Consider the following 16,623-nt stretch of genomic DNA (forward strand, 5'->3'; position numbering starts at 1 on the left):
TTATTAGCAATGATGGACACGATGATGGAGAGGGGACACCAGCTCTGACCATCTGTCTAATAAAACAGGCAAATCCAGGCTCAGCAGCACTTTCAGAGTAGCATCTATATAAAATTAATAATAATTTAACATTTCTGCATCCAGCAAGAAGATATCTTTTCATCTATAGTAACTAAAGTATAGTTACCTTCTTGTGACGTCTAGGACACAGGAGTATTAGGTTATTGTGTACATGTTGGTAAGCTGTCTTGTGGCAACTGATGAACTGAAACAAATGAGTGTACTGTGTGAGCGACGAACATTACCTGTCCTTTTATTAACTGCACAGGGTGTCATGGGTCTGTAGCTCTGTCCACCGTTTTAGGGAACATATTTCGTTTTAAAGTAAGTTACAGGGCATTTCCCTGCTTTACCTTACCTGATCACGGGCAGGGCGTAGGTGTTGATAACCCGGATCTTGTTCTTACCGTTCAGCTGACTCCTCAGGACTTGCCTGACCCTCTGCAGGTACTTCGTGGTTGCAACTTTCCTAGCAGCTTCTTCGTGGTTGCCATTTGCCTGTGGGATTCCCAGGGACTTTTAGCTGCCCTTGATGTCTGCAATGTTGCCTTCTATTTGTACTGTTATTTCACGGTAGAAGGTAAATAAAACTGACAAAGCCAACCTGGTAGATTTAGTAGAATTGTTTTGAACCAATAATTTATAAAATCAAATGGCTATGAACCTCGAAACAAAAGAAATCAGCAAAATACTAGCTTTACTTTGCCAGCAGTATAATAATGACATAAAACTGCTTCAATAAAGCATTACTACATTTTCGCCTTTAAAAAAAAAAATTCTTCTTTTTTTTTAATGTTGGGTTGCTTTATCACATATATCACCAAATGGCAGAGCTTGGTCCAGATCCAGACGAAGTGCTCGTTCTGTCCAGACCAATAATCAGTGACAGAAAAAATTTGCCCGTAATGCATAAACCCAGAGCACTGTTTTATCAGTACACCATAAAACAATGGTCGCAGGTAAACCAGTCCCTACAGTAATCGCCTACTGTTTACGTAGTTAGGTAAGCCAATCAAACCCTAGCTTACTGCAGACACAAAATAGAGAGGAGCAGACAACTGAAGGTGAAAAAAGTTGATTCAGAAAATAGAAATTTTAAAATTGAAAAAGAATATTTTTATTATTTGCAAGTAAGGCCTGAAGTTCACTCTGTTACTCATGTGTCCTAATTTGAACAAAAACTTAAATATTACTATAATGAAAGGGAAATATATGGTTTCGATTTAACCCTAATTCATGGGATGAAAAAGACTTGAGATCTGGACCTTGTTGTGAAAGAAATCTTAGTAACCGGACCTGTTGGGTTTGTAATTGATTACCCCTGCTTTATCACATCATGTAAATTTTCACTTAATTAAAATGACATTGTGACACTGTAACTGGAATACACAAATTATAAATTGAAATTAAAATAATAATTTTTAAGGAATTAGAACACACTTACTTGTGTTTCAACATTTAATTCTGTTAATAGAAAACAACAACAAAACAATTGTCCCTCTCTCAACAATCTTTGTAACAAAACTTGAAATTGTTTGCAACTACAAACTACAGTTTGCTATACAAATAAAAATGTTCTGCACAAAAAAATAGAACAAAAAAATATGCAGCAATTAGAATACATATAGGAACATATAGCAATGAAACCAAGGTTACTCAAAACTTAGAGTAAATTCAAAGCAGCGTGTGCACTGACTGCACTAACTCTGCAGGTAGCTTAGAAGGTAGAGCGCCTAGCATCACCTTAGAAGAGTTAGTTTAATGGCTTAATAGTTAACTGACACTGTTAACTATATGAAATACAATATTGTGTGTGATAAAAACAAAAAATAATAATGAAATGGCTATTGTATTATCCAGAGGGCATCACGTGGTCTTTAAGATTGTCAGAAAAGGTTTATAGCAGTCTTAAATGTGGATAACCCAGCCTGTTTAACCTAAAGTGATATTCAGGCAGGATAAAATTTGCAGATATCAAACTAAAGCATTTCAATTTTTTTTGTTTTCTGTTTTACAGTTTTGTAGTCAGCAGAACTGCAGAATTAAAACTAAAATTATTTACTCCCCAGATGTGAAATGGTCCAAAGTAGGTTTAGACATCAACAGCTGTCTGTCAGGCAGAGTTTTGGAAATATGAAGAGCCTTTCCTCAGGCTCCTTCTGAGCACTATGAACCACCTGGCATTTGAATGTGCAGCCTTGGTAATTCTTGGTGGGATTGAGTTTGAGGAAACTGAACATGGAGTACAGGCCGTTGACGTTCAGGCTGGGGGGAGTATTAAAGACACCAGAGACAACCTTGTCTCCATCTTTAGTCCATGTCACCAACACCTCCTCAGGACAAAAGTCTTTTATGTGCAGGTGCAAAGTACACTCTTCATTCACTTTAGGACACTGAGGTTCGTGGTTGATGAACATCACATCAGGGGGGGTTCCTGTTTGAACAAAGCAACACATGTAGTAAAGCATTATGGATATATTGATATTGAAGGATCATTTTGAATAACTCTTGTTTGTATAATTTTCAATGAGAAAGAAAATGCAAACTGTGGAATGGAAATAAAGTAGTAATTCAAAGTAAAATTTTAAATAATTAAATTGCTAATTACAAGTCTAAAGTATCCTACTGGTAACAAAAAAAACCAAAAAACTATAAGATGTGGTTGAAATTTAGGATAGTAAGTAGATTTAGGATAGTGAGGCATAGACAACAAAAAAGATACCATGACCCGCTACTTTCTAAAGTACCATTTTAAAGCTTCTGTCATCACCATCCTGGTTGTAAAACCCCAGATGTGATGAGGAGGACAAGTTGTTAGCCAATGAGTGTACAGTTTCACAGATCATCAGTAGCTAAAGCTAGTTTAGTCACTTTGTTTTATTTTCTGACATTTGGGAATTTGACTCCAGTTTCTTTTAACACATCAAAAAGAAACATAAACCTGTCATCATAGCTGATAGAAAAGTAGTCCTTTTTAACACTGACTAGTCTATCTTCCCAGAGCATCATGGTCTCTGCTACCTTTGACTCTGAAGGTCAGGTTGTGATTTACCATAAATTGCAATCAATTTAATGCCAGAAAGGGACCTCTTATATGCCTCTGACCATTTTCAGACTGATCTCTGACCAGTGCTGTGTGAACATATAACAGAAAACTTAGCAACAAACCAATTACAAATTGTATCTTTAGGCACCGTTTTCAGCCTGTGACACACACACCTGATTTATTCCAATTTCTATAGTTCAATTTTGAATCTATAACACAGTTATAGTCTTTTTACACCAACAAAAATTTCCATTAGCTGTCATATCTTAGCAGAAAGGTTCAGCGTGTCCTTAAAAACTTTGAGGAAACTACAAAACACGAAAGAGGACAAAAGAAAAAGTGGGAGGCCTTAAAACTATCTATAGGATTAGTATCATGTCCTTGAGAAATAAATTTGTAAACATTGTGGAGACTGTCATGTTTGGGGCTACTAGTGGTGTTTGGGATGTTGTCAAAATTGATAGAATTATGACCATGGAAAACTATCGGGAGCTATGCATGGTGGTATTTTTACTGTAGACATATTTCCATTTATGTCTGCATGTTTCATAAATCACTGCATCTAGGTCCCATTTCCTAGCAAGATATAAAGAAATGAGGGGGTGTCTCAAGACCTTTGCATACTACATCATCACCAGGACATTTTCTTAACCAGCTAATCTAATCAGAGAGGCTGAGGTCTTTTAACATCTCCAGGAAGCTCCTGAGGATGTTTTACCAGCTGGTGTTTGCTGGAGTACTTTTCTATGCTGTGGTGTGCTGGGGGAGCAGCACAGTAAAGAAGGACTCATCCAGGCTGGAAAAACTGATCAGGAAGGCTAGCTCTGTGGTCGGCATGAAGCTGGACACTCTGGTGACAGTGGCAGAGAAAAGGACATTAAAGAAACTGCTGGACATTACGGACAATGCTGGGCATCCTCTGCACACGGTCATAAATAACCAGAGGAGCCTGTTCAGCGACAGGTTGCTTCTCCCAAAGTCAAGAACCAACAGACTTAAAAACTCCTTTGTCCCTGAAACTGAATTTCCTGGAGGAACCCACCCGAGGGATTAATAAAGTTTCATCTAATCTCATCTAATCTAAAACATTTGAAGCTGCTACCTTGAGTGTTGATGTGGTAAAAGACATCCTTGTACCCCGGAGCTTGGAAGCTGGAGTGGTAAACACGGCAAGTGTACATGGCCCTCTCATCCTCTATGGCCATGATGAGCTCGATCTTACTCCACACATTGTAGAGGCGGCTCTGGTCAGAGAAGGGGCCAAAGTGAGTGACGAGGTGGACCTTCTCCCCATCATTCCTGTACCATTCCAGGTCGATGTCCTGGGGGTAAAAGTTCTCCACGCGACAGCAGAGAACCAGCAGCCTCTCCACCTTTGGGATCTGAGGAATGCTGGAGATCTTAAGAAAAGATGGTTCCACTGGAAGTATGTGTGTGTGGTGGGAGGAGAGTACATGAGAAGAAAATGAAGTCAGTCAACAGGCATAATTTTATAATTAAATTATGTAGTCAAACATGCTAATGGTAGAAAAAGCTAAGATTGTGTCATACCACAAATACAGTTAGGTCCATAAATATTTGGACACGGACAACTTTTTTCTAATTGTGGTTCTGTACATTACTGCAACGGATTTGAAATGAAACCACTCAGATGGAGTTAAAGTGCAGACCTGCAGCTTTAATTCAGTGGGTTGAACAAAAAGATAAAAATAAAATGTGAGGAACCAAAGCAATCTTAACACAATCCCTTAATTACAGATGCTCAAAAGCAACAGGACAGATTGAATAACTGAAAATAAAATGTTCATTTCTAACACTTGTATGAAAACCCTTTGCTGGCAATGACAGCCTGAAGTCTTGAACTCATGTATGAACTCAGATGTTGGGCTTCCTCCTTTTTAGTGCTCTGCCAGGCTGTTACTGCAGCGGCTTTCAGTTGCTGTCTGTTTGTGAGCCTTTGTGTCTGAAGTTTAGTCTTCAGCAAGTGAAATGCTCTGTTGGGCTAAGATCAGGTGACTTGGCCATTCAAGAATATTCCACTTCTTTGCTTTAATAAACTCCTGAGTTGATTTGGCTGTTTGTTTGGGTCATTGTAAATCCATATTATGAAACACTGCCCAATCAATTTGACTCCATTTAGCTGGATTTAAGCAGACAGTATGTCCCTGAACACCTCAGAATTCATTCGGCTGCTTCTATCCTCTGTCACATCATCAGTAAACACTAGTGTCCCAGTGCCACTAACAGCCATGCACACTGCCTCTGCTGTGTTTTACAGATGATGTGGTATGCTTCCCCCCTGGAGAGTGTTGTTTACTTAATTGCTATTGTGAAGGGGTTTCTCATCGCCATGGAAATAATTCTGCAATCATCCACCACTGTTCACAAGTGCTTCTTTCTTTCTCAGGATGTACCAAACTGTAGATTTTGCCACTCAATTTATTGTACCAATATTAGGAGTGGGTTTTTTCTGTTTTCTCAGCTTCAGGATGGCTTCTTTTCAACGGCATGGAGCTGGCCACCTGTTTTCTGTTCACAGCAAAATCTTCCAAATGCAAGCACCAAACCTTAAATCAACTCCTGGCCTTTTATCTACTTAATTGATAATGACATAACAAAGGAATTGCCCACACCTGCCTGTGAAGTAGCACTTTGAGTGAACTGTCCAATTACTTTTGTTTTGATGCATGCTCAATCATCCAGGAAAGTAAATCTCCAAAAGTTGATTCTGTTCATCTGGACGTAGCATTTTGTGGGAGAAACGTTTCATCACTCATCCAGGTGACTTCTTCAGTCTCAGCTGACTGCAGGTTTCCAATCTTATAAACAGTACATTTGCATAATGACTGAAACCAGCCCACTGAAGGAACAATGGGCTGGGAGGTCAGTTCCTTAATCTTAACGTTTCTCCCACAAAACGCTACGTCCAGATGAACAGAATCAACCTTTGGAGATACACATAATGTTCAATGTCCATTGTCAAACTACAGTAAACAGGTAAAAAAACAAAACTTGTGTTAGTGTTCTAATATATCTGGACCAAACTGTAAATGATTGTCGTTAAATAACAATGAAAGTAGTTTTTTTCAGGATTGGCAAGACATGCAGCCCCAAATGAGATTGTTTAATTTAAATACAACAAAACAAAAAAAACCCAGAAGTTTCCAGTAACACAAACATTTAGTGCTTTCTTACAAATCCCCTTTGGGGTTGTGACAAGAAGATCTAGCATAAATTTTATCGTTGAATCTTTCATTAACCTCATGGGAAGTAAAAGCCAAAGATGAGGACTTTTGGAATGATGTCATCGGATATATGAATCAAAGATGTTTGGTGCGATTATGTCGCCTTATATGTAGACACCACTTAAAATAGGATCATGTGTTTATTTTCCCAAAATCTGGCAAACTTCCTATTTCATTTCATTTGTCTCTGGCTAACACAGAGAGACAGACAAACATTTATACTCACATTCACGCCTATGGGCAGTTTAGATTCACCAACTAACCCCAATAACTGCATGTCTTTGGGGACATGTGGGACTGTGGGAAGAAGCCAGAGAACCTGGAGAAAACCCAGCACATGTATAGAGAACATGCAAACTCTACAGAGGCCACAGCCAGTGCATTTGAACCAAGCCACTGTGCCTCCTAGTCTGGTATATAGCTATATATACTATATGTATATAAATTATGGTACAGAACTTAATTATATAATGTAATATAGATAAATAGAATTTCAACACAATCATTACTTCTTTTCTATAAATAGGATTAAATATGCCTACTGCACTTACTGGTACACGTGGATTGGGTCACGTGTTTCTCCAGTTAAACCTTTAGTTAGGATGCATGGCATTATGGGATTCCAACACAGTCTCATGACATTTCTCGAAATAGTTGTAATATTTAATCTTTAATCTATTGTTATTTGTTCCTGGAAACAAATTTTATAGTTTTTTTTCTGTACCAGTTCATGTCCATTTGCACATATTGAATATTTCCCACTTTTAAAGGTTGCATTTTAGTGATAAGAGGAATTGGGGGCGGAGTTAAAAACTTTTGCCACTGTGCTGTGTACGACAATTTCAAGTCATACACATCACAGATTTTCAAACAGCTTGTTTGAGGTTAGGGATTAAAAACTTATAATTAGAAAAAGATTGTGGTTTGGGAAGAATAGCTTTCTTTTCTCAGTGTGATACTTTGTGTTTCTCTGAAACATCATGCTTCTGTCATGAAATATCCTCCCTATTAAAAGAACTTTAATTACAAATCCATGCTCACACTCACATAAAACGTAACAGTTTGTGTGCACATGAACATGTTTTCTTATGAAACCGGGCTGAGGATTTCCCCACTGAGCTGAATTCTCAGAGTGCCCTGTCTGATAATCTGCTCCCAAAGCCAAAACTACTCACCTTTAACCTTGACTGTGGTCTCCCTTCTGAAGCTCCTGTCCTTGCACCACACTACACACTGGTATTTGGTTTGGTCTTCAGTAACAGTCAGAAATACAGGCAGGAGAGATGTGTGATTTTTGCCATCTGACTGCAGACTAGCCCGTTCGCTGAGATCCTCAGTCTCCAGCAGGGAATCTGAAGAACCTGACTCTGACTGAATCACTGAGTCTGGACTGGTTCTTTGTTTAAACCATTTCACTTTGAGCTCCCACCTTGTGGCTCCCTGAATGGTGCACTTCAGTTCTGTGGGTACCTGAGCGTATATGATGTTGGGCTGACTGATTTCCGAAACATTAAATGGAACTGTGAAGAGAAATAGCAGCATTTTCTTTTCATTTTAATGAAATCAAACTTTTTCAAAATCAAACAAACTTTATGATATCTAGGTAAAACTTTAAAGGGATGGTAATAAAGGGATAAAAAAGGCTCCCTAAATACAGAATTGAATTTAAAATCCTTCTCATCAGATAGAAGGTCTTGAATAATCAGGCTCTGTTTTATCTTAAAGGCTTCATAGTATCGTATCACCCCAACAAAGTAATTCACTTTCAGACTGCGGGCTTACTTGTGGTTCCTAAAGTATTTGAAAGTAGAATGGGAGGGGTAGAACAGGAGGCTTTCAGGCCTCTCTTCTGTGAAACCAGCTTCCAGTTTGGATTTGGGAAAGAACACCCTCTCTACTTTTAAGATTAGGCTTACAACTTAAGCTGTAGTTTTTCCCTTAATTTACACATAGTTGCCAAATTTGTTAAATCTGTAGACATCTTTAATGTGAACATCTGACATTATCGCATTCAAATAAGACCAAGCAAAGCAAATTATCAAAATTTAACAAAAGAAATGTGCTTGTGTTGATACATACCTTTGTAAAAATATCTGTAGAGATATAAAGATCCTCCAGTAACACAGGTGACCAGTAGCAAAGTTATTGCACTTGTAACAGCTATCACAGTGGCCGTACTGTGAAGCGGCTCTGATGGAGCTGAAGGAAAAGCACATGAAAGTAACATAGTAAATATTAAATGGAATGGTTCTTATATGGTGCTTTTCTTCTCTACTGGAAAACTCAAGTGAACTACAGGCGCTTTTGCTTTGTACTTTGCTTTTTTGTGCTTCCTGTCTAACATTCACACGCACTCATACGCCAATGAGCAACTTTTGGTTCTTGTCCAAGGATACTTTGCCATGCAGACTGGAGCAGCCAGGGATCAAACTATCAATCTTCTGATTACCTGCGCTACAGTATACCACTATGTATCTATGAAATCAAGCGATCCAAAGAATAAATGAATAAAATCCCACCTTGAACAGCCAGTGTTACAGATCGGTTGTACAGACCATTGTAGGTCTGGTGCTCAACTTGGCAGATGACATGTATTTCTCCACCCCTTAGAACTGAGGAGTGCAGCGTGATGCCACTACGAATGCTGTAGGTGCCATCTGGATTGTGTACAGCCAGCTCATTGCATACACGGGACAGTTGGCCCAACCCTGCATGGATGGTCTGGGTGCCATTTTGGATCAGCCACGTCACAGCCACTTTCTCTGGGTAGAAACCTGTTACATCACACTGTATGGTTTTCTCCTGTCCTTCTCTCACTGTTGCCTTTTCTGGGAGCAACACTGAAGGCAGAGCTGAAGGTGTACGGTTCAGAAACAGATATTACATTGTTATCATTAAAATTATTTAAAATGATTGTGCTTGAATTCGACAATTTGCACAAAAATGGATATAATGTCACTAATTGTTTTGTGCATCTTGGTCTTGAAGCTATGAAGACCATAAAGTCCTCAGTAACACATTTATTATTAATCAAGTGAGCAGTTGGGTAATTTTCTTAAAAAGAAAGTACACCCTCGTTCAATGCTAAGGTTTTATAGGCATAATAAAAATATCCAGTAAAGACAATCACAGATTAACATGGCATGTTACGCCATTATTTATTTAACAAAAACTAAGCCAAGATGCAAAACCACCTTTAGCTGCACCCATCCATCGCTTATGTAACGAATGACCACTGTACAGGATTCAGTACAGCCCAAGTTTGTTATTTTCATTTATCAAAGCTTAACATGGAAGCTCTGTAGAGCACTAGTGGGATCTTCCAGCAGCAAACACAACTAGCAGATCTCCATACCGTGCTGCTGATAAGCTGCACGCTGGAATTTTTACAACTTTGAGACAGTTCATTTAGGTTTGCAGGCAACTGTTTGTGCACACACACACATATATATATATATATATATATATATATATATATATATATATATATATATATATATATATATTACTGTAAATCTTATGAGAATACTACCTTTTTATAGTTCAGCCTGTTCCACAGGGTCACCTTGTTTAAACTTTGAGAATAAATTCATGCATGCATAAATTTCATACAGCGTGATGTCTTAAAGAAAAAATAACCTGCAGCTTGTCTGTTTGGTGAAGCTCGCTGACATCTGAAATGTCAATTTTTAAATTACCTGCAACTTCACGTTAAAGTTCCTCCTTTTTTGTATTATTAAGCTAGATAAACACTGTGGCTTTCTTGGCCCATATAACTCTCAGGCGTACCGAGCACTTTCAGAGCAGTGGACTCTGTGTAGATCAGAGGGTTGATGACTCTGCAGGTGTACAGTCCTTCATCTCCTACAGTGACATTATGAAGCTGCAGCGACGCATCACTCTGACGCAGGCACGTTTCATTCACCACAGAGCCTTCTTTGTACACATGAGCTCTTCCATCTTCCAGCGTGTACACCATGCTCTTCTTTGCGTGTTTGTCCACCATGTTCCATTCAATACTAAGAGCACTCCACTCCACTAGCTTATGCGGTGTGTCGAACATGCAGCTGAGCGTTACCTCATTGCCCACTAAGACACTGAGCTCTCTGGTGATCTCAGCCAAGGAACCTGGAAGGAGTCATGTAGACTTTGAGAACGAAAAGGACAGAGCTGTCATTTACAAGCCGGAACACTGACAAACACTCACCTTTACAGTACAAGGCAAGAACCATGAGTTTAATCGTCATGTTTGTAATACGCTGCTGATCCATGGGGTCTCAGATGTTACCGTCACTGTAAATTAAAAATGAAAGCAACATGTGACACATTCGTTTTTACTTGGGTGTGTTCGCACAATTCAAACACAGCTAACTGAAGATCACGTGGTGCGTTACAAATCCTGTGTTATTAAGCATGGTTGTGGTGGCTAAACATTCACCTTAAGTGTCTGCTTATCAGTCATAGTGCACCTCCTCTTGGACTTTGACCTGCCTACCTGACTTCTAGTGCCATTCAGACTCAGAATTTTAACTGCAGAAGAAAACCAAAGAGGCACAAGGAGAATCTGCAAACACTATCCACAAAGGCTCCAGCCAACCATGAAATTTAAACCCAAAACCCTGTACGTATGTCGTCACCAGTAAGTTCTGGTTTGGTCTAACCATTACAAATTGGTACTCGTGAAAATTTCTGGTAATTTCTATTCCAAAGTTTGTTCTGCATCCAACATGTTCACTGTATTGCTGTAAGGTCTTTACCTTACAATATAAAGCTCCTTGAGGCAACCGTTGTTGGAATTTGCTGCTATATAATTAAAACTGACACTTGAATAGCTGACTGTTCTCTACAAGTAACCTTCTCCGTGATTGAGGAAACACTCATTTCTGCCGTCTTTAAAATCCTGCATGACTGCTTCAGCTTATCAGTGCTCATGTCAAAAGGAATGCAGTAGTTTTATAAAGTTCTTAATACTAAATTGATCCACTTGTGTGTGTGTTCATAAATTCAGTTTACTGGTTCCATTTTTCATGGAACACAAACTACTTGATATATATACACACATATCTATCTATGTATGTCTCAATTCCCTTTCGCCCCTACGGGCAGTCTATCCTTCAAGCTTGGGTCCTCTACCTGGGAGCCTGACCCTCAAACCTTGAGGATACTGAGCAGTACCTTAGGTGCTTTTATATAAATCACCACATAAACTGCAAGATCTGAGGCCCCATTTATTAGAAATATTGTTATATTCAATTACAATTTTTGCATAATGTTAATTTACAGACTGTGCACAACAGTGTCTTAATTTCAGCGTTATGAAATTCCACAAGTCTGCCCCTGTACACACATGGGGAGTATCTTCACCCCACCATTGACCTCTTCCTTCCCCTCAACCGAACCTCGTCAAGCTTTTTAATGACAGCTGATGACTTCTTGGATGACGCTGTGTAGCTTTTCAGCAGCTTCTCAAACAGTTCCTCTGTGTTGGGGTGGGTACTGAGGAAGGCTTTCTCCAGCACATACAAGTCCACACCCTTATCCTCGGGCAGAGCAGAGATGTAACTCAGACCAAAATCTATGAGGACCAGGTCGGATTCTCCTCCCTCTGGGCTGGGTCTCAGCAGCATGTTGGAGGTGGTCAGGTCTCCGTGGATGACATCTTCATCGTGCATTTTAGCCAGGACCTGCCCCACGCGCTCGGCCAGCCTCTGCAACTTCAGCTCCTTGCAGGAGTCAGACTGTTGAGCAGATGCAATATAGTCACGCACAGTTGAGGAACCCACAATGTCCTCCAGGAAGATACAGTGGCAGGTATAGTCCACAAAGTAGACTACAGGGGCAGATATTCCTGTGAAGAAGAAAAAGTCTGATTTTACAAACTTTGTGTGACTACAATACCATTCAATTATCGATTAAGGTTTGTGTGTGGCTAAAAGATGTTTCAGTGTGGGCGGAGCAGATTTTAGAGAAAATGTTCAGATCCATGTTGAATAGATAACACAGAAGTTGAGAATGCACAACAAAACATAAGAGATAAAATGTGAGAAGGGTTGAATTTGTAATTTTTCATGAAGCTGACTTTATGCAGAAGCTGTGACTAAACATCTGTGGAAGCATTTGCTCATCTATTGTGCCCCCTTGTGGAGAAGAAGGGGTTTGTACACAACATATACCAACTATGAGTTATGTAGGGATCACTTTCTTGCATTTGAATGAAACGAGCAAAGGAATAAACACATTCCACTTTGTTGTTGGCTGCTTAATCATTTGGTCACAAACTAAATCATCGTGCAAGTATAAATATTCACAGATCTGAAGCTTCCAACAAGATAGAACCGCTGCTGTGTACGTCTCTGCAGACTGAATATCGTCTGTTGTTCAGATAATAAACGCAATTTAGCTGAAAAGTCAATCTGGCGTAATCATTGACTCACGACCAGCAAAGCCAACAGTCTATCCAGTGGGTTAGTTGGCTACAAATATTCTTAAACCACCTTAGGGTGGTGCTAATTGGATCACCTCCACCAGCGGAGGACTTGCCTGCTCTCCGACACCGTAATATGGCGCGGACCTCCTGCACGGTCCTGCGGTGTGTCAGCTTTTCGTCTAAGGCTGGGTGTCTGTAGCGTTTAGGGAACCTTTCCTTCACTATTGTTGGCGTTCCCAGAAACTCGGCCCGGTACACCCGGGCTTCTGCCCCTTGCTTCAACAACTCTGCTTGCCTGAGGAACTCAGGGACCGCCATGTTGCTCTCCCGCGCCATGTTTACTTCCTCCTCCTCCGTGCTCTTTTTTTACGTCTGCCACCTAGCGACCACAAAAATACCTACACATAAATACAGAGAAACGTTTTCGATGTAGAGCACATACACACAAATAATACACAAAATATACACAAATAACCTATGACTCACAAAGTTCACGCCATCTAAAACCGGCTTCTTGAACATGACTCGGGTTCACTGTACATAAAGAGGCCTTCATTGTTACTATTAATGCAATAGACCACCTTTTGAATGTGATTCAAATCATGGAGCTGACAAATCTGCAGGAGCTGTGTGATGGCAGCATGTCAACATGGACCAAACTCCCCAAAGAATGTTTTCACCACCTTGCAAAAACAATGCCTTTGAAAACTAAGGCAGTTCTGAGGGGAAAGGCGGTACAACACGGTGTACCTAATAAAGTGGCCAGTTAGTGTATTCATTCAATTCGATTCATTTATATAGTGTCAAATCATAACAGTCGCCTAAAGGCACTTTATAATGTCAAGACCCAGCAGTAATAATAGTATTAACATTTTAAGTGTAGCTTGCATTGATACAACCTGTTACATCCATATCAGCATTTTCAAATTGAAGACAGCCGTCGGCCATTCTGCTGCTTACCTAAACCCTTCAATCCCAGTTCTGAGCGGGTGTGGGTTTTTTTGTTTTTATTGCTTTGTCGCAGTCATGTTTGGTGAGGATGATTTTATTTAACAGCTTTACTCCTGGCACCTGATAACCACTCCGAGTTATTTGCCATTACTGACAAAATACAAGATGGGGTCAGGATGAAAAACTGTTCAGCAAATTAAGGATAAAGTAGAATTTGTAAATCCTGTGGCTTTGTTATATCACTTTTCTTTTCTTTTTCTTTAAGTAACTCAAAGATCCCTGAATCTATTTCAGAGAGGATTATGAAAAAGAAAAGACATTGATAGAATTTTCAAAGGAAAACAAAAAATTTTTTTAAACTTAAAACAGGTTTTAAAATTTGTTTAGACAAAAAAAAAATAGCTGCCCACAGTAGTTTCAACATCACAGTAGTTTCAACATGGAGGGTGGTGAAGCTCATTTCTAGAAATTTGAGATCAAATTGTCTTCTTTATATATACTTTGGAAGACTCCTACAAAACCATTAAAAAAATAATTCTACAGTACATTCTGTCCAAAAAAATAATCCATTGGCAGGCTGAAGACAAATGGCACCTTCCTGGCCTGCCAGATCTTGATAAATTTAAAAGGGGATGGCAAATAGGAGGAGAGGAGGAGAGGGGCATGAAAACAATGATAAACTTTTGTGTGGCAGGAAGTCGGCGTTGATAGACACACCACTGGAAGGGGGATTTGTGGGGTGTGGTCCTGCTATTGAACTTCAGATACAGATACCAGTATGAATTCCATAGTAAACACATATTTCTAAGGTACCATCAGCGCAACATTTTCATTGAAAATTAAATCGATTATATGAAGTAAGAGCAGAATTTCACCATTTCCAGTTTACCAAACCAGAACAAATAGCAGGCACACACAAACAGAGGTTGTTAAACAGTATTTCTGTTCAGCTACAATATAGTGTAATTAATTAAGGCAAGCCTACAGTGTATACAGTATATAGATTTCTTACATATCTCTTTTTAAAATGTAAGAATATATTCTACAGCTTTAATTATTCTAGAAACCTCCAGTGTCAGCACTGCAGATTATGTGATACTATATTATGTTTACTGCACTGACATATCACTATCATCACCAGTAATTATATCACAGTTAATAATATGCGCAAAATGCAGTACGAGTATTTTTTTTTAACTCTTCAGCTCTTTATGCTACTTATAAAATAAATAGTTAACTATAACTCAGCACGTCACTTTCACAGACACGTTAAATGTGGTTTGGGTTTTTTTCCGTCATTATTGTGTGTGTGTGTGTGTGTGTGTGTGTGTGTGTGTGTGTGTGTGTGTGTGTGTGACAAAGCGAGCGGACTGGTCCTCCTCTCTGCTCTGGCCGGCTGTGGGCGGTGCTTGCAGATCCTCTGCCTGGATTACCTTCCCGGGGAACTTCCATAGCTGACGACCTCTGGCGTCAAAACTTGGCCAAGAAATTCTTCTTTGCAATCCGACACTGCTGCCACGTAGCCCCAACTTCCTGGAGGGCCAGAGGTTTTCCAGGAGCATTTTTGTGTATTGTTTCCTGCTGCCAGAGGTGAGTCCATTTCTCTGTCCTACCCAAAAATATATAAATTCACAGCGGATTGCCCTGTGTGTGTGTGTGTGTGTGTGTGCGTGCGTGCCCACTGTGCTTGCTGAAATACAGTGGGAGGGATGAATAATGGAGCTACATTTCTCCACAACAGAAGAAGCTGGAGCGTTAAAATAGGCTGCAAGAGAGTTGTGAAGAGGAATTTTTACGGAATTTTGAATTTTACGTAAATATGGTGGCATTTACGTAACTATAAGTAAAAATGTTATTGAAGTGTTTTAAACAGGAAATATTTTACTTTTTACTGTCATGGTTTTAAGTGTGAACCCCAGCCGTGCTACAGATTTCTAAACATCGTATTTAATTCCAGGTGGATTGCTATTATTATCATCATCATTATTATTATCATTATTTTTGCAATAATAGTCGGAAACAAATATAATAGTTGTATAACGTATTTACTGCCTTACTATCGAAAAAGCACAGCAAATTTTGTAAAGAAACTTGTGAAATCATTCTACTTGCAGATTTTAAATATTTAAATATTTAATAAATTGAAAGATTAAATTAATCCACCTTTTACACAAAAAAGTTTGTCAAAAAAATTAATTGTTTTAAGAAAAGTGATGAAAAGTTACTCTGTTAAACTAGTCAGGTTATTCTCATAGAATGCTCTTATACACCCTGGACTGACACTAGCACAAAAAGACAGACGACTCTGCCAACATACGTCAATTAAAGCGTTAAGTTGAATCGTTGTCTTTTGTATGTTAGTTATGAGCACTGTCCAAGTTATTGATCAGTGAATGAACTGTTGAATGACTCATCCACCAGTCAGGAAAGTCTGGATGTTTCGGTGACAGTTCAGTGTTCCAGCTAATGAATACTGAAGCTTGTCGGTGATAATTAATGTCTTCCAGAGTCAGTAAGCAGAGACACAAGTGCTTTTTAACTACAGTAGTGGTGTTCCTCTCCCTCTTGATATTTCAGAGCGACACATCAAATTCTCCACTGCCTTGTCACTGTCAGGTGACAGGATGTCTAGCAGAATTATACTTTGACGAGCTAACTGCTTTCTACACAGACATGTTTTATTTCATTCTTTTTATACCTTCTTTGCATGGACTCCCTAATGAAATCATTGTAATCAACAAAAGTGTTGTCATGGCAGCGGTGCTGCTACAGGCTCTGATGGGCTTCCTTTGATTTTCTGTCAGCAGGGCTTCCTGTTGGTGCCAGAGCAGGAGGACAGTACACAAAATGGAGATGATCTTTTTATTGTTTCCCATATACTCTACAGTGAATGT

At 39.3% G+C, this 16,623-nt stretch overlaps 2 protein-coding genes across 2 annotated transcripts; both read right to left on the reverse strand.

The window, feature by feature from the left end:
• Positions 1-2,159: 2,159 nt before the first annotated feature.
• Positions 2,160-10,622, reverse strand: LOC146631453 (uncharacterized). The gene is made up of 7 exons (XM_085353686.1): positions 10,559-10,622; positions 10,141-10,479; positions 8,871-9,203; positions 8,431-8,550; positions 7,527-7,871; positions 4,209-4,526; positions 2,160-2,494 (listed from the first exon to the last, which is right to left on the reverse strand). Exons 1-7 carry the CDS (start codon positions 10,620-10,622, stop codon positions 2,160-2,162), a joined length of 1,854 nt encoding a protein of 617 aa, XP_085209812.1.
• A 952-nt stretch (positions 10,623-11,574) lies between these two features.
• tp53rk (TP53 regulating kinase) lies at positions 11,575-13,128 on the reverse strand. The gene is made up of 2 exons (XM_085353688.1): positions 12,892-13,128; positions 11,575-12,199 (listed from the first exon to the last, which is right to left on the reverse strand). Exons 1-2 carry the CDS (start codon positions 13,112-13,114, stop codon positions 11,712-11,714), a joined length of 711 nt encoding a protein of 236 aa, XP_085209814.1. The 5' UTR covers positions 13,115-13,128; the 3' UTR covers positions 11,575-11,711.
• Positions 13,129-16,623: the final 3,495 nt, after the last annotated feature.

Source organism: Diplotaxodon limnothrissa, linkage group LG5 (assembly GCF_057381915.1).
Source record: "Diplotaxodon limnothrissa isolate DT_005_m linkage group LG5, D_limnothrissa_male_GT1.1, whole genome shotgun sequence".
Lineage (NCBI taxonomy): Eukaryota > Metazoa > Chordata > Actinopteri > Cichliformes > Cichlidae > Diplotaxodon > Diplotaxodon limnothrissa.